The sequence below is a fragment of the Vombatus ursinus genome, unplaced genomic scaffold (assembly GCF_900497805.2).
Source record: "Vombatus ursinus unplaced genomic scaffold, bare-nosed wombat genome assembly UNPS02014793.1, whole genome shotgun sequence".
Taxonomy (NCBI): domain Eukaryota; kingdom Metazoa; phylum Chordata; class Mammalia; order Diprotodontia; family Vombatidae; genus Vombatus; species Vombatus ursinus.
The window spans coordinates 12,856,059-12,875,207 of NW_020954571.1; the positions used below are offsets into that span (position 1 = coordinate 12,856,059).

At 38.7% G+C, this 19,149-nt stretch overlaps 1 protein-coding gene across 3 annotated transcripts in view; it reads left to right on the forward strand.

Annotated features, from left to right (window-relative positions):
- RGS3 (regulator of G protein signaling 3) overlaps nt 1-19,149 on the forward strand; it is a 147,672-nt gene that overhangs the window by 61,087 nt on the left and 67,436 nt on the right. For all 3 annotated transcript variants that reach the window (XM_027869730.1, XM_027869737.1, XM_027869731.1), the window contains exon 10: nt 7,275-7,394. In XM_027869730.1, coding sequence (XP_027725531.1) covers nt 7,275-7,394 — 120 coding nt within the window. The remainder of the gene's footprint in view (nt 1-7,274; nt 7,395-19,149) is intronic.

The following is a 19,149-nucleotide window of genomic DNA, read 5'->3' on the forward strand; positions in this document are numbered from 1 at the left end:
CAACTTTATATATTCATCAACTGTCACCTTTTCTAATTGCTGTGACCTTGGCATTGGCAATCTGTGTCATTTAGCCTCCTGTTCTAAAGTTAAAAGCATATTTCTTTCAGTAGACCTGTGAAGCACTTAATTTGACCATTTCTTCTTTCAAACTCTTTAAATGTTCAAAAAAATTCTACTAGTCCTTTCCTACACAAAAAAGTGAGAAGTAATTTTTGTTGGTATAGAGGTGTGTTTTTTTTTTTTAATGTGTTTTTGTTCAACAAACTGACAGTAAATCAAGAAGCATTTCCTACTGTATGTCAGGCCCTTGGTTAGACGTGGGAGATACAAAGACAAAACTACAACAATCTCAGTCCTCAAAGAGTTTCTATTGAATGGGGAGATGATATGTGTACATAAAGATACAGAGCAAATACATATAGAATAGCCCTGGGTGGGGGGAGGCACTAATGTTGAGGAGGCCTGGAAAGGCTGTGTGTAGCAGATAGCACTTGAGTAGGTTTTTGAAGGAAGCCAGGGATTCCAAGAGGAAGAAGTGGGGAGGGAGTTCCTATCAGGCATGGAAGATGGTTAGTGCAGTCGTAGAGATAAGGGATAAGGAGTGAGAGAAACAGAAAGGTCATCTTGGCTTCACCAGAGAGTACAGGAAGTGACTGTAAATAGCTTTAGATGTCAGAAAGATAACCTCTTTGATGCTGGAGGTAATAAGGAACTATTGAAGTTTATTAAATTGGAAAGAGGGAGGATATGAAATAGAATTGTACTTTAGGAAAATCTATTTGGCAGCTCTGTGGAGAATGGATGGGAATAAGGAGAAATTGGAGGCAGGAATACTAAATAGGGAGGCCACTGCAATAATCCAGGTGAGAGATGCTGAGGGCCTAAACCAGAGTGATTGTTATATGAACAGGAAGAAGGGGGATGTATGTGAGTGTAACACTTCCTTTGGAACTAATTCTCTAATACTCATTCTCACTGGTGAGCCAGATCCTCAGGCTATTTTTCCTTTTGGATTCTAAGGATAACCAACCCTCATTATCTAGGGTTTCTAGTATTGCTGCTCACAGGCCTCCACCTGTATGCTTCTTTATTAATTATCAGCTAGTAGCTTCAGTTAGCTTTTAAGAAAAGGACATTTGCTGAGAAGACAGAGCAAGAATAATAGTTATAAAACACCCCATTTCAAATGAGGGTCTTACTTTCCCTCTGTACACACAAGAAGACCCTGGAAGAGTGAACTTAATCTTAGAGTACAATGGTAGTGATGCATATGTGTAGAAAAACCTGTAGTCAAAGGGTAAACTCGAATTCCTGGTTACCAGAGGTCCTTTTCTATCTTGATGTAGTCTTCATGAAGTTGTCCATAGAGATTGCTGTCTGCCAGGTTTCAAGGATTTGTGCCTTGGCTATATCAAGGTTGCTGCTTGGTCTCCTCCCAACTTCTATGGTTATTCCTGCTAACTCTGCTAGATTCTGTTACATACTCTGGTTACCAGTGGTACCTCTGAAAGGACCTAAGGATCTCCCAAACTAATATGGTCAGCCAGGGGGTGGGAGGTGAGGGGTGGGGAGAAACTTTCTTTCTCTCGAGCAATTCTGTCTCAGGGGTTTGACAATGGTGGCTGCTCCACCAAGAAACACTGATGTGACTCTGAACTGGTTTACTATTTTATACATAGGTTGAGAGATGTATTTGGTTCTTCCAGCCACTCACAAGGTATATCTGGTTTGGTGTAATTTATTTTTACCCAATAATCAAGGAACTCTGTTCCCTTCAAATTAATTAAGTAATTGTTTATATCTGGTTTATACTTTTGATTGATTAATTCAATCATTAGGTGTGGCCTCTGTGATTATATTAACTTTGGTGGAAGTCCCCAATCTTACATAGAAATGTTGTGGAGGTTAAAAATGGCAGATTTGGAAACTGATTAGATATGTGGGGTAAGGGGAAATGAGGAGTCAAGTGACACCAAGGTTGCAAGACCAGGTGACTGAAAGGGTACTGGTGATGCCCTCTATGGAAATAGGGAAGTTCAGAAGAGGAGTTGATTTTGGAAGAAAAAGAACTAGCTTTTAGGGACATGTTGAATTTGAGATCATCCAGTTCAAAATGACTAATAGAAAGTTGGCAATGTATGACTGGAACTCAGAAGAAAGAGTGGGTCTGCATATATAGATTTGTGAGTCATCTGTATGGAGATGATGAATAAGCCCATGGAAACTCATGAAGTCACCAAGTGAGAAAGTGTAGAGAAAAAACAAAGAGGACTTAGGACAGAGCCTTGGAATGCACCTGGAATTAGGGAATGTGACCTAGATGATGATCCAGTGAAGGAGACTGAAGAATGGTCTAACAGGTTATAGGAGAACTAGGAGAGAAAGCAGATCTAATGCCTCTTCCACTTAACAATCACTCATTTCTCACCTGGCTGCACAACACTAGGACTTCTCTGAGTTCTCCCTCATACCTCAGGAAGCTCTCACAACCCACTCCCACCCTGGATTTTTCAGCTTTCTTTTGTATGTTATCTTCCCCATTGGATTGTAAACTCTTTGAGGGCAGGGACTGTCCTTTTTTTCCCCCTATATTTATATCCACAGCACTAAACACAGTATCTGGCACATAGTAGGTGCTTGATGAATGCTTATTGACTGACTCTTTGAAGATAACTATCATGTTCTCAACTGAGTCTTCTTTTCTTCAGGATAAACAACCTCAGTTCCCTCAACTAATTCTTATATGTTATAGACTCAAGGCCATCCCAATTGTTGTTCTTTCCAACTTATTAGTGTCCTTCCTAAAATGTGGCACCCAGAACTGAACACTACTCCACTATTCCTGCCTGACCAAGGCAGAGGACAGAGGAGCTATTCTCTCCTTATTTCTGGAAGCTATGCCTCTTTTTTTGGATGTCATATTTTATTACTAAATTATTTTTGACCTATTCTGCCCTATAGGAAAATAGAAGGGGAAGGGCGGTGACATAGCAGGGAAAGCAGACTAGGGGAAGGGGTATTCAGAATGCATGCCATCCTGGGGTGGAGGGAGGGGCGAGATGGGGTGAAAATTTGGAACTCAAAATCTTGTGGAAGTAAATGTTGAAAACTAAAAATAAATAAATAAATGGAAAAAATGCACAAAAAAATTATTTTTGAGTTTGCAGCCCACTAAAACCCTCAGATCTTTTTTTAGGGAGACAGCTATACACATTTCTCCCAAAATTATATTTGTGAAATTGATTTTTTAGTAATATTTCATTACATTCACATGCAATACCTTGCACAGATATTCCCTAATCATTGGGCACATCCTTTGTTTCCATTTTTTTGGTAATGACGAAGCTATTATGAGTAATTTTTTTTGTATAGATGAATCTTCTTGGGGGTAGTCCTAGAGTGTGATCTATGTATCAAAGAGATGAACAGTTTAATAACTTTTCTAGCATATTCCAAATTGTTTTCCAGATGAGTTGAGTCAATTCTTAGCTCTGCTAGCAGTAAAACAGCACATCTGTCTTTCCATAGCCTCTCTAATAATGAATTTTCTCATGTTTTCCTATATTTGTTAATTTGATGGTTATGAGGTAATAGTGATTGTAATTTGCATTTTTATTAGTGATTTTGAACAATTTTTCAAATGGTTATTAATAATTTGTATTTCTTCTTTTGAGAACATTTTGATCATGTACCAAACCAACTTGTATATTTGTGTATTAGAGAATTGCTCTTCGTCTTTCAGATGTGTGTCAATTTTGGGTGTCTGACCTTTATTAGAGATATTTAATTTGAAAATTTTTTTCATGTTGATAGCTTTTCTTTTGCATTAATTTTATTTGTGTAAAAGCCTTTATATATATATATATATATATATACACACACACACACACACACACATATATATATATAGTGATAAATACCTTCTTTCCTACCTGTTTTCTTAGTCCAAGTTTTCTAATATATTATTTAACTTTTCTTCTCTGATGGTATGATTTCAAGTCTATTTTTAGGATCTCGGTAAATTATATTTTATTATGATGATACATCAGAAGAAGTTAGTTCTCGAGAGTAGATTTAAACTTATATTCCCCTCTGCCAGGCTTTGCAAGCAAGTGTCACTTGTCCCATTTTCTCTGGGGTGAAGGTCTCCCTGTGGGTGGAGATGTGGGGAGATTGGAGACTATTTAGACTTTTATAACTTCCCTTATTTAATCAATAAGTGAGCTAGTTATGACTGGCAGTGCTTGAAGGACCCATGTATTGGGATGGGCGGTTGGGGTTTCATTAAAACTCAAAATGCAGCTGCTGCTCCTAAGCCAGAGAAAATTCAAGAGTTTTCTCTTGTTTCTGAAGGGAAGTGGATTATGTTTTTTCTTTTCTTTTCTTTTCTTTTTTTTTTTTTGTGAGGCAATTGGGGTTAAGTGACTTGCCCAGAGTCACACAGCTAGTAAGTGTTGTGTCTGAGACTGGATTTGAACTCGGGTCCTCCTGACTCCAGGGCCAGTGCTCTATCCACTGCACCACCTAGCTACCCTGATCATGTTTTTTCTAAACTGCCAAATTCAAAGGGAGCAGGGTCAATCCTTTGCAGATGTCCTTAGGAATACAGGGAAACCCCTTTACAAAGCTGATGTCAGTGACAGGATTAAGGTTATAGGCTAACTGTGCATTTATATGTTTATGATTTGATCAATATTATTTATCAAAACCAATGTAACAGTGAACTGTATTGTATTGAAATTCTTTTGAATTAGAGACATCACTTAATTCAATTAGTGCTCCAGGTTTGACATTCCCAGAAGAAATAGCATTTTCAGTGGTGGACCTGGAAGGTGGGGTCATTAAAAGGTCAGGAGCCCACATTAACATAATGTTGAATTATTAGTAGTTCAGTTTCCCTGAATTAATAGTTTACATTACAAGTATTTGAAGATCCGTTTTGCTTAAGGACAAGAGAATAGATAAAACTCTTGAGGGTTTTGCATTGAGATTTGAGGGAAGATGCATCATTCTTATTGTGAGAGACCAGGCAGTTTATCTAGTAGCATCCCTAAAAAAGGAACTGCCAAGTACTTGTTGCTAGAGGGCAGTTGTGCATGAAACTATCAGCAGACCACCAGGTGACTCTACACTTGCTCTTAAGCCTATTAGATCCCAATTGATTTTTCTTTTAAATGATTTGAGCTCCTGCTACTTTTAGGGTCTACTCTGTAAAGAACATCAGTACTGCCCAGTAAATGATGCAGCTCCCTTGCTTCAGAAACCTTAATGTATTTTGAAGCGTTGCATGAAATCCTGGCAGGTAAATTTTTCCCAAGAGAGAAATGGAGGAGATCGGGTGTTAGGTCATATCCAGTCAGCAGAGGATACCATGGAAGACAGGAAGGATCTGTCCTTTTGCTAGTTCCCCATCTCCTTCACTGGGATCTACACTGTAGATTTCAAAAGTTTTCCTCCCAATCAGTTGCCACCAGAATGATCCCCTTTCCTAACAGGGGAGGATATCACAATTGACATTAGGAGCTTAACTGATATCAGCATTTTGCTGGTCTTTTACACTGGGGAAGCCTCACTCAAGAAACTAAAGATATACAGTTCCCTAAATCTGGATAGAGAGATTTTCTTTTCTCTTTCTTTTGTTCTTTGAAAAAAATTAATATTGCTTAGAATGTGACTGAATGTTTTTTGATATGAAATGAACGGTACATTTGGAAAGACTGAAACTGGGAGTTATCATCTTCTAACGGGTTGGATTACTGAAGGTGTTGATATTGACTATTGAACCACCTCAGATCGCTCTTCTTTTTTTTTTTTTTTTAAAGAATCTGTTGTTTATTGTGCACCCAAAATGGCAGGACTGGAGAAGACATTAAGATGTCATCTAGACTTTCCTGCTGCTTCCACTCAAGTGTAGTTTTAGCCTAACTTTTTGAATAGCTATCTGATTTCATGGTACAGGTAGAAAAAATGCTTGAGGACCTGGGATCAGATCCCGACTCTGCTACTTACTGTCTGTGTGGCCTTGGGTAAGTCTCTTAACTACTCTGGGCCTAAGTTTCCTCATCTATAAAGTGAAGAGATTGGACTAGATGACATCTTATGTCCCTTTCAGCTCTGAATCTTTGCTTATGAAATCATAGCCCTGTAATGTTAATGACTTAATTCAGGCTTTGTGGGGAAGGACACTTGTGATCTATGACAATGTGATTCTGACATTGACTCTTCCAAAAACTTTAAACACCTTTTTATCAATATCACATGAATACCCTCAGGAGTCCTAGCGCTCACCCAGCCCTCACGTCTGGATTTAATCTTATGTCCAAAGTCCCTATCAGTCATTCACCAAATACTGAGTAGCTGCTCTGTGCTTAGCATTGTGCTGTGGGGCATACAAAGAAGTGTACAACTTATGAAAAGTGTAATAAAAATATAGGTATTAATTAGCAATTTGCTAACAACATGTAGGAGGTACAAGATGAATAATAACCTTACTTGAATAGTGCCTTTACAGTTTACAGAATACTTTCATGTAGGTCTCATTTATTCCTTATAACAACCTGTGAGTTAGATTATATTGTCTATGTTGAGGGTGAGGAAATGAATGCTCCAGTAGGTTCAGTGATTTGCCTAAGGTCACACAGATAGTTGGGCAAACTGAGATTAGAATCCATGCTTTCTGGCTTCTAATCTTGGACTTTCTACTCTAGCAGGCTTGTAGAGGAGCTACGCAGACAATAAATGCCCTTAGAGTTTAGAACCAAGAAAGATCACTGTTGGGCTGGGGGGTGGGGCTAGCCTTTCACAACACTGGTACGAAATACCCAAGCACTTTCATTCTTCAGATTTTACTCCAGCAGCCTTCTCCGTTGTGCTGCCTGTCACATGGTATGACCTCACTGACATTTGCTCTCTACCTCATTGCACTGCTTTACTCTCTGGGGATTTGAAAAGCCCTCACTGCACCCCCCCCCCCCCCCCCCCCCCTTTCTCCCGTTTGCCCCCCCTCCCCCCCGGGGGATTTGAAAACCCCCCCCCCCCCCCCCCCCCCCCAGCCCAGCCTTTTCTAGGGTGCTTGCCAGCTGGCCTCTGAATCAGTGAGCTTCCCAACTCCTCTTCCCAGCCTCTGGGTCACCCAAGATTAATGTGCATTTGTGGCTTTTAACAGACACTTGCTGCTTTCTCTCAGAGATGGGTGCAGGGTCTAGGATACTTAGAACTAAACAGCAACAGGGCATTGGTGATAATCTTCTTTCTGTTTTCCTTGACGTCAGAAGGCGGAGTGCTTATTAACTTTGGAAGCATACTCACAAGAGCAAAAGAAGAGGGTGTGTTGGTGCCTGTCTGAGAACATCGCCAAGCAGCAGCAGCCGGCAGCACCACCAGAGAACAAGGTAAGGATGCCTGAATGCATCCCCAAGCTGTCTCACCATTCACAGGGCAGTGCTAGGGTCTTAGTCACAGACTGGTAAGTACTTGATCTGACTGTGAAGTCCTTTGAACCCAGGGCATTGAGTTTGTAGGAGAACTGATCAGAGTCTTTGGGATTTATTTACATCTGCCAGACCAATCTCTGGCATAGATGCTTTCATTGTTTTTTCCCCTAAGTGTTTATTAGACAGCTGAAGGGGATTAGCTATGCTCACACAAGAAGTTTGAACCCACTATTCCCTAGTGGACCCAAAGTGGTAGGGACAATGTGGAAACAGTAGAACAGTTCTCTGTTCATCACTTACAGATTATCTGGGAAAGAGTTTAAACTGGGCTGATTCCCTTCCTTCCCACTCCTCTACCTCCACCCCCCCAAAAAAAAGCATATGTCTTCTCTCTTCCATCAGGTACTGCATACTCATTCATCCAACAGATATTTATGAGGATCCTTAGACATATTTTAATATGAAATATTAACCTAAGCCAAATGTGATTTGGAGAATTAATCTGTGGCAAAATAAATCACGTGATGTAGGTCAAAGATAAGCAAGGAAAAAAATGTAAGGATTAATGGTTGTTTTGGATCATCCTGCTTCACTTGATGATATGGATAATTATGGTTACATAGTAGATCAGATTTTTTCAGGACATTTGACTTGGAAAGGACAGGGTGCTGGGCCAGGGTCTGAATGCTATAGGAGATATTAATCTTGAAATATAGCCCCTACCTAGTCTGTTGAATAGTGTTATTTGTCCATGGTGTAATGAGTCTCTATCTCCTTTGGAGCAGCATCTCTTCCTCCTAAGAGTAGTATAGCACTCCTCCTCTCTATCTGATAGTATTTTACAGTGCTTCCTTTTCAGTGAGACCTGTATCTTAACAGGGTTTGAAGCCTTAAATGTAGGGATTTTATGCATCAGCTAGTGGGTGGTGGATGTTTTTTGTTTTTAACAGGAGTATCCTGTGACAAGTTATCAATGTAGGAAACCAGAGCCCTTAAGTTCTAATACAGTTTGTGCCTCAGATTTTTCTGGCAATCCTGGCTTTTTTGTCTATATCTACAAAAAAAATGACCATAGGAGGACACTTTTTTTTTTTTGCTTTTTTGGTGAGGCAGTTGGGGTTAAGTGACTTGCCCAGGGTCACACAGTTAGTAAGTGTCATGTGTCTGAGACTGGATTTGAACTCACATCCTCCTGACTCCAAGGCCAGAGCCCTATCTATTGCGCCACCTAGCTGCCCCGCAGGACACCTTTTTCAGGCTGGTGAAAAGCATCCTCTTAACTGACATACCTCAAAAACTACGGAGTGTTTACCCCTTCTCTTAAATCAGCCTTTTCTCATCTATTTCAAAATATGGCAACTAATTTTTAACTTGGCTTGTGCTGTTCAGAGAGTGACATTTCACCTAAGCTGGGATGGCAAATGGACAGCAGAATTCAATTGTGTGAAGAGACAAGATGGGTAAAGTACCCAAGAGTTCCACTGTCTCCCTCTTCCCATCCCCTTATCAATCCTTATTGCCCCAGTCCTAACAGGTTGTCCTTCTGGCCCCATTCTGAGCTGTTAGAGGCATATGACAACAGAACTGTGGTAAGCAAATGGGGGTATGATAATGAAGATATGACTACCTGGCAGGAGGCCTTGCCTAGAAGGTGACCATGGTTAGTGTTAACAGGTGGTGAAAAGAACTGTTCTTCAATTTCCTTGAGAGTTTCTTTTATGGAATTATAAAATCGTAAAATCTCAACATTGGAAGGAACCTAAAGGCCAGCTGGTGATGTAAGGAGTTAGGAGATTTATATTCTCGTCTCAGTTGTGCCACTATGACCTTAGGTAAGTCACTTCACTTTTGTGCTCTTAGTTTCTTCATAGATAACATGAGGGAGTTGAATTAGACAATTTCTAAGGTCCCTTTCAGTTTTGACCTTTTTTGATTCTGTGCAATGTCACTCTCATGTCATCTAGTCCAAGCTCTTACCCAGGGCAGGAATCCCTCCTACATCCAGGTGGTCATCAAACAACTATTTAGATACCCATAAAGGATTAGGACCCTACTATCTCTCATGATATCCTGCCCATTTGTTTGGAGATAGCTTTAAGTGTTCGAAAGTTCTCCCCTGTATTAAGCTGAAGTCCATAAACCTGTAACTTTCCACCCATTGGTCCTAATTCTTCCCTCCGGAGCCTCATGGGATAAGTCTGTCCCTTCTTCTATTTGATGACCTTTCAGATATTGGAAGCCAGTTATCATGTCACTTAGTCAATTAAATGAATAAACATTTATCAGGTTCCTATTATGTGTCAAGCACTGTGCTAGGTATTGGGGAAGCAAAGACAAAAAATGAAATAATTTTTACTCAGGGAGCTTGAACTTTTTTTGAGGGTGTTAACATGTACATATACAAGTATATATAGAATTAACATATACAGAATAAAGACAGGAGAAGTACAAGGTAATTAAATACAAATAGGGAGGAAGGATATTAGTAGTTTCAGGGATCAGAAAAAAATTCATATAGAATATGATGCTTGAGCTGTATTTTGAAGGAAATGAGGAATTCTCTGAGATGGAGGTGAGGAGGGAGTACATTGCAAGCATGGGGGATGGCCATTGAAAAAACATAGAGATTAGAGATGGAGTGCCATTTGTAAGGAACAGAGAGAAGGCCAGTTTAGTTGAATTTTGGAGTACAGGAAAGGGAACATCTGTAAAGGCAGCTTGGTGGTGCAGTGGATAGAGTGCTAGGCTTGGAATGAGGAAGACCTTAGTTCAAATCCAACCTCAAACACTTCCTAGCTGTGTGACTCTGGGCAAGTCACTTAAAACAGTTTATCTCAGTTTCTTCATCTGTAAAATGAGCTGGAAAAGGAAATGGCAAACCACTTCAGTGTTTTTGCCAAGAAAACCCCAAATGGGGTCATGAAGAGTCAGACACGACTGAAACAGCTGAACAACATATGTAATGAAGTAGGAAAGATAGGTTGGGGCCAGGTTGTAAAGAACTTTAATTGCCAAATAGAGGAAGTTATATTTTATCCTGAAGGCAATAGATAGCCACTGGAGTTATAGAGTAGAGGGGTGACATGTTGGATCTTAAGGAAAATCACTTTGGCAGCTATGTGGAGGATGTTTGGAGTGGGGAGAAATGAGGCAGGGAAACCAATTATGAAGCCATTGCAATGATTCAGGAGAGAGACAATGAAGGCCTGAGCTAAGGTGGTGGCTCTGTGAGTAAAGAGAAAAGGGTGTTGGGTACGGTTAGGTGGTGCAGCGGATAGAGCACTGGCCCTGGAGTCAGGAGAACCTGAGTTCAAATCGAGCCTCAGACACATAACACTCACTAGCTGTATAACTCTGGGCAAGTCACTTAACTCCAACTGCCTCACCAAATATATATATATATATATATATATATATATTTGAGTGATGTTTCATATATATATATATACATGTAGAGAGAGAGAGAGAGAGAGAGAGAGAGAGGGAGAGGGGTGTATGTGAGAAATATTATGGAAGTAGAAATGGCAAGATTTAGCAACTGATTGGATATTTGGTGTAAGGGAGGAGTTAAGGATAATGTTGAGATTGTGAATGTGGGAGCCTGGAAGAATGGTGGTGCCTTAAATAGAAACTGGAAATTTGATAGAAGAGTGGGGTTGAGGGGGTAGATAATAAGTTCTATTTTGGAACTGTTGAGTTTGAGATGGTTCTAATTTGAAATGTCTAAAAGACAGTTAATGAAGTGAAATTGGAGCTCAGGCAATAGAGAAGAGACTGGATGTATAGATCTTTGAAGCATCTGCACAAAGATGAGTTTTGAACTCAAACTAGCTTTTGAGCTAGGTGGTACAGGGATAGAATGCTGGGCCAGCAGTCAGGAAGACTCGTCTTCTTGAGTTCAAATCTGGCCTCAGACACTTATCAGCTGTGTGACCCTGGACAAGTCACTTAATCCTATTTGATTCAGTTTCTTCATTTGTAAAATGAGCTAGAGAAGGAAATGGCAAACCAAGAAAACCTGAAATAGGCTCATGAAGAGTTAGATATGATTGAATTGACCCAACAACAACAACAACAACAACAACAACAGCAAACCTTTGGAAGTTGATTAAGTCAACAAGAGAGAAAGTGTAGAGAGAGAGGAGGGTCCTGGAGAGAGCCTTGGGGGATTTAGGAGGGATGACACAGATGGTGGTCCAGCAAAGGAGACTGAGGAGTGGTTAGTTATACAGAGAGAAGGAGTACCAGGAAAAAATAGTGTCCCAGAAAACTCAGAGAAGAAAGAATATCCAGCTTGGTGATCAGCAGTGTCAGCAGATGTTGCCGAGAGGTCAATAAGGATGAGAGGAGTGGGAGAAGACCATCAGATTTGGCAATTAAAAGATTCATGGTAACTTTAAGGGGTGCACTTTCAGGTGAGTGATTAGGTCAGAAGCCAGATTGTAAAGGGTTGATGAGGGGAAATGGAAACAGTGAGTGAAGACAGCTTTTTCTAAGAATTTAATTGAGAAAGGGAGGAATGATATGGATTTTTGAGAGCTTGAAGGGATGATAGATCTAATGCAAGTTCTTTTTGTATGGGGTCATTTGGGTATGTTTGAAGATAGGAGGAAATGAACTAGTAGATAGGGAGTTTGAAAATTGGAGGTGGGAGGTGATTGAATTTGCATTTTGGTGGAGAAGACAGGAGGGAGAGGATCAAGAGCCCTTGTAGAAGGGTTGATCTTATGGAGGAGGAGGAGGATTGCTTCATTGTTAGAGACTGGAGGAAAGAACAAGTGATAATGTCAAGGGGATTGGGGATGAAGAAAAGGAGAGAAGAGGAAGCTCCTAGCCAATGGTCTCAATTTTCTTAGTAAGAGTCAGGGTCCTCAGTTGATAGGGTGACAGGCTTGAGGAAAGAAGGGAGGGTTTATAATAGCTTCTGTAGGGAGTAGGATAAGGAATCGGGGAGGAATACAAAGATACCATGCTGCACGTAGTAAGGGCTCAGTTGAGGTTTGATAACATTACTTTGTAGTGTATCCAGTCAGCCTCATCCAGCTGTGCTTGGGAAAACATGAGGAAGAGCAGAGGAGTTGGATAGTGGGAGTAATCTAGGGTTGGGGTTTGGCAAGGGGTGAATGGTAGATAGGACAAGGGGGGAAAGGATTTGAGACCAGAGCATTAGTTAACTGTAGTGTAGTGTTATCTGGCGAGGTCAGATAGAACCAAGTAGATGGAAGGAGTGAAAGGAAGGGGTCTAGAATGGGTGTGTTCCTTAGAGAATGGGAATTCCAAAGGACCTGGTGGAAGGAGTGGGCAGAGCTGGAAAAGGACAGGGAAGGGTAAGGACTGAAGAAGATGGGGATGAGATTAGAGCATGGAGGTTGGGGGTTGTTTACTCCAAGGTTGCTGGTGATTAACACAGGGATAGGGAATTAGCTAGTCATCAAGGTAGCAGTGGCTGGCGGATAAATTAGGAGTTCTGCCGTAAGGTCTTGGTGGTTCCTTCTCCCCTCCATTTCCCATCTTCCTTCTTCCTCTATTTGTGACTCAATTTCAATATTTGAAACTGACCAAGATGACAGCGTAGAAGGAAGCAGTAGAGCTCAGTTCTGTCTTAACACTAAACAACTTGATCACCAAACAACTCATTCCTGCTTTAGACAAGTGGTAAATGTGGTCCCTAACACCCTAAGGGGCAAAAGTGAAAGGCTTCTCTCAGGAGGAGAAGAGAAGGGCCTCCTGGTCAGTATCCCAAAGGGAAAAAAATGGAAGTGAAAGACTTCAGCTAAGGTAAAAACAAACAAACAAAACCCCGCAAACCTCTTACCATACTAAGAGGGGGAAAAGCTCCCTCAGTTTGAGAGAGGAAAAAACCCTCTGTGTCACATGCTTTTAGAGAGGGAAAAAAGGGTGGGGGTGGGGGGGGAGGTCCTTAGTGTGTTGTGGAGGAAAATAACCTTAATATACCAATGTAAATAAAAATAAAAAAGTCCCTACTCCTTCTCCTTTCCCCTCATGGAAAAGGCCTCAACTAGGTTATTCCACCAGAGGAGGGCAACCTTGGATTTAACTGAGGATTAAAGAAAAGGCCTCTCCTTCCTCTCTCTCTCCTCATCTAAAGGGCGTCAACTAAGGCTGATCACAGGAGAGGAGAACTTTGGTATCCTCGTAAAGGAAAAGACATGAGTTGAAATCCTACCCTGAAGAAAGGGAGAGTCTGGCCTAAAGAAAGACTCCAGGGCAAAGGAAAGATCCTCAACTTGATTTGATCCCCACAAAGGGGAGACCTAGAACTAAATTCCTGAAGCCTCAGAAACAAAAATGAGCAAAGAAAAAAAAAATAAGAAAGGACTTTTATGATGCCAGAGACAAACCTAGAAGAGAATAATTCTAAAACACCTATAATTAAAACCTCAAAGGAAAAGAAAAAAAAGTTTGTCTGCAAGAAAAATTGGAATTTTTTGAAGAAATGATTCAAGAGTTTAAAAACTATATTACAAAAGAAATGAGGTATGGAGGAGTGACTTAGAAAAAGGATTAACAGCTTGACAGAAGAGGTACAAAACTTTATTCTGGTAACAAACTCCCTAAAAATAGGAATTGATCAAATAGAAATAAATGATTCCAGAAGAGAAGGATTCTTAAAACAGAATCAAAAGAATGAGAAAATAGAGGAAAATGTAAGATATTTCATATAAAATATAATGGACCTGGAAAACAAATCAAGGAGAAATTGCTTAAGAATCATAGGACTACTATGACCAAAAAACCCTCCATGGATATCATATTTCAAGAAATGATTAAAGAAAATTGGCAGGCATATTAGAATAATATATGAAAATAGAAAGAAACCACTAATTATCTTCTAAAAGAAACACCAAAATGAAAACTCCCAGGAATTTTATTGCTCAAATCCAGAGCTTCCAGACAAAAGAAAAAATACTGCAAGCAGCCAGAAAGAAAGAATTCAGATATTAAAGAACCACAGTCAAGATCACACAAGATTTTGTAGCTATCCCTGTAAAGGAGCAGAGAACATGGAGTACGAGTGCCTTTCCCAAAGGCAAAAGGCAAAAAGACAAAGGTCTACAACCAAGAATAATTTACCCAATGAAGTAGTCCTACAAGGAAAAAATAGTGAAATAGAGGACTTTCAAATATTCCTGATGAAAAAATGATGAAAAGGAACACATTGAAGTATAAACAAAAGAGTTAAGAGAAAAATAAAAATAAGAAGATATCACAAGTGAACAATCAGAAAGGACTTTATAAGAATGAACTATTTGCATTCTAATTTGGGGGGACTTTAAATGGGTTCTTTTGGAATCCTAATATCACAAGGGGATCATATATATCATAGAGGTGGCCAATTGAATCAGAAGACCTATAAATATTTTTGTTATGTTTTGAAGATGCTATAATAAAAAAAATTAAATGAGGGGAGGATACAGTGAAAAAATGAGAAAAAAGATGGAGTAACTTATTAACACCTAATTTATAATGAATTGCACAAACAAAACTACATATGAACATGGAAGGAATTGAGGGAACAGGCATCACTTGAACTTTACTTTCATATAAACAGGTCAAAAGAGGACAGAACACTCAAAAAGTTTACTTTAGAAAGATGTTCATTCAACAGAGCTATAGGGATACAGATAGGAACAAAAAGAGGTAAAAAAGAGTAGAAGAGAGAAGAAAGATTCAGGGAGAGATTAGTCAAAAGCATAACAGACAACATGATAAAATGAATTGATTTCAGTACTTTACATACATGTTCCAAATAGCATAGCTTCTAAATACTGAAAGAAAAATTAATTATAAGGAGAAACAGTAAAACTATATTGGGGACCTAACTGTATCCCTATTAGCCCTAAAAAATCTAATCAAAAGTAAACAAGAAAGAATTTAAAGGCTTAAATAAGATTTTAGAAAAAATATATTTTATAGACCTCAGGAAAAAAGTATAACATACATATTCTTAGCTATGTGTGGCACCTTTTCAAAAATTGATATGTTAGGACGTAAAAACCTTCCAAATGCAGAAAAGCAGAAATGTTATACACATCCTTTACTGACCACAATGCAATAAAAACTATGTTAAATAAAGGGCCACTGAAGAAACAATTAAAATTAATTAGAGATTAAATAACTTACTATTAAAGAATGAGTGAGTTGAAGAACTAATCGTAGGAACAATTTCATTAAAAATAATGAAGTCTATGAGACAACATACAGAAAGTTTGAGGATGAAAAAGAGAAAAATTTATTATATCTTCTTATGTTAAGAATATAATGTAATATATTAATATTTGACATATAACAATACTATATATAATAATATTAAAATATTATATTAAGAGAAAGAACAGGTCAGTGAATTGGGAATATAACTAAAAATGTTAGAAAACTAATAAATTAAAAAACCTCAAAATAGAAATCCTGAAAATCAAAGAAGAGATTAACAAAAAAAAAATCCATAGATAAAACTAGGAGTTTAAAAAAACAATAAAATTGATAAATTAGCTAATTTAATTAAAAAGAGGAAAACCAAATTACCAGTATCAAAAATGAAAAAGGAGAATTCACAACAAATGAAGAAAAATAAAAGGTATTAGAAACTCTTTTGCCCAAATATATGCTAATAAAACCAATAACTTAATGAAGTAATAAAACTTGTCAGTTATATAAAATGCACAAATTAACAGTACACAAAATAGAAAATTGAACCCAGTTTTAGAGGAAGAAAATGAACAAGTCACAAATGAACTTCCAAAAAAGATCTCCAAGACCAGATGGATTCACAAGTGAATTATATCGAACATTCAAGGAATAATTTCAATATTACACATGCTGTTTGCAAAAAAAAGAGATAATGTCAAATTCCTTTATGACACAGATGCAATCTTGATACATAAAACAGGGACAGTCAAAACTGACTACCAATTTTCCTAATGAATATATATGTAAAAATTTAAAATAAAATATTATCAAGGAGGCTAACACAACGTATCACAAAAATTATACACCATAACCAGGAATGCAGAGATGGTTTAATATTAGGAAAACTATAGACTTAGCTATATTAGTGACAAAAATAAATAGGAGTCATATGATTGTATCAATAGATAAAGAAATAGTTTTTAATAAAATTCAGCTTCAATGTTTTCTAGTTAGTCCTGCTGGACTGCAGAACAGGCAGAGGTTTTTCAACTTTTAATATAAACTTCAATTCCAGATTTTGACTGGTGTGTTTTGGGTTACTAAAAGAAATTGAATGAAGCTTCTGAATGTATTTAGGTCTGAGAAAGCCCCCTGGGTGTGTTAAGCTGGCCACTTGTATTTTGCTGACTTTAGGAAGCCCTCACTTGTGCCTTTCTTATTCAACTTGATACTGTTTTCCATTTCTTTGACAAATACCAAACCTGCCGGACCAAATAACAAATGTGATTGGGAGCGACCTCAGAGCCATTTCCACTAATTTGAAGATGTTCCCCAGATTCACTCAGCAAAAAGGAAGGAGTTTGAGGAGTAGAGAAATACAGGCCAGGATGGGAGACAAAGACCTTTCTACTTTACAACAAAAAAGTGACCTCCCTGATTTATTCCTGCTTAGCAAAACTGATTTTGAATTCTTTTTAAAGTTCAATATGTACCAATCTAACACATTTGAACTAAGGGTGGGTAGGTGGGAAGGGGGAGATGTCACAGGATCATAATCAAAGGGAGGCAGGAAGGTTCCTGGAAAGAGCAGTGTAGTCAGTGTCATGAGATCTGGGTTCTGGTCACAACTTTCCATATTGTAAACATCTGTAAAAAGAAGAGATTGAACTAGTTGGTCTCAGAGGGCTCTTCTAGATCTAAGATTACAGCAATGACTCTAAAATTAGGCTAACAGCGTCTCCATAAAGGTTTAGAGTCAATTACCTCAGAGTTTTAACAAATGATAATAAAATACATTGCCCTTAGAAATGCTTAAAAACAATTGATTTGATGATATGGCCAAGCATATCATCTAGGGAGGCTGCAAGAGAGGAAGGCCAGAGGAGGGCTCTGTGCTGTGCTCGTTTCCTGTTGGCTATAAGGCATCCTTCCTGGGATAGGCTTTTGTGCTGCTGTGATATGGGGGCCCCAGTTATGGCAACAGAGGTTCTTGGTTGTGGTGGAGAGAGTGTTGGCAGGACTAGGTAGCGGCTCTGGGACTCTTCTCTCAGGAGGCTTAATTCCTTTTCTCCTGTTCCTACGCAGCACTTTGTTAAGAAGTTGTTGTGTCTGTTTAATAGTTTGGGGTAGATTTTATTTTTTCTTTGTTTTTTTTCTTCTGTTCCTTAACCTCTTCTCTTCATACCTTTCTCTTTATATCTCTATATTCTTACTCTTTTACCCTGTTATAAGGAAATTGCTTTTCTTTGTCTTCCTAGCATAACTTTTATAAAACTTCCATATGTTCATGATAACTTTGGCCAATATTCCCTAGAACAGAAATGTGAAACATGAAGCTTACCACACTCATGAATGTGGCCTGAATCACACTAAAGTGTAGTTCTTGGATTTTATGAAAAATGAAATGTATAAACATGTATGGTTTTCTAAGTCAATATGTGACCTGTGAGGTTCCTTTTGTCCTTATGTTCCTTATGGTTTAGTGGCCCCTATTTCTATTTGAGTTTGATATCACTGCTGTGGAATCCCTTGCACAAAAAGTTTCCTGCCCTCCATCAATTTAAGAATTAAGGTTACATGAGCATAGAAAAAAAATTGTTGTTTTGAATAGTCACCAGGTGTTTATTGTGTTACGCTGCATGCTACATAAGGTACTATACTATTGTGGGAATTGTAAAAGAAATATAACTTGGATTCTGCATTTAAGAACTTTACAGTCTAGGGAGATGACATGTTACATGCAAAGATAACAAATGAGATAAAACTGTATATAATAAGCATCAAATAAATTGGGAAAGATATTGAATACTTTAAAAACTAGAAAGGGGAAAAAAATCAGAGATGGCCTTATAGAGGAAGCAGAATATGAGCTGAACTGGAAGGATAGGCCAGGATTTAGACAGGCAGAAAAAAGAAGAGGCCATTCTAGAAGGGGAGAATGGCCTGGATAACAGGAGGCAATGACTAGGCAAAATCCAATTTAGCTGAAATAGAAAATGTGTACATAGAAGTACTAGGAAATAGATATTACTGGAAAGGTGGGTCCTGACCAGATTATTGAGCCTGGAATGACAGGCAAAAGAGTTTGGGCTTGCTCTTAGAGGCAGCAGGGAGTCTTTGAGAATTTTTAACCATGTTGAAAGTGGCGTTATAGGAAGATTAGTTTGGGGGATGACATTTGTGGTAAAGCCTGAACCATACAGAGCAGGAATAAAAGGACAGCTCCACGTTTTTCCTGTTGCACTGCATCACTGTCCTTGAGCATCCAAAAGTGGGGACACTGAGGCTACATGATATCAAAACCGGACACTGAGTTACACAGAATACTAGGACTTGATTTAGTCTGACCATGAGGCAGTTATTATCTTGACATTCCACTGTGGCAGCTAGGGAAGGGAAAATAGAGAATGGTAGCTAATATCTAACTACCCAGCTGCTTCTGCTTGCTGTCTAGTAGTTTGACTTGTTATAAATATGTAGATAATAGAGTTCAGCAACAAAGGCAAATTCAGGTGGGTTGAAGTGAACTCACTGAAGTAGACAGAAAGCTAATTCCAGTTCT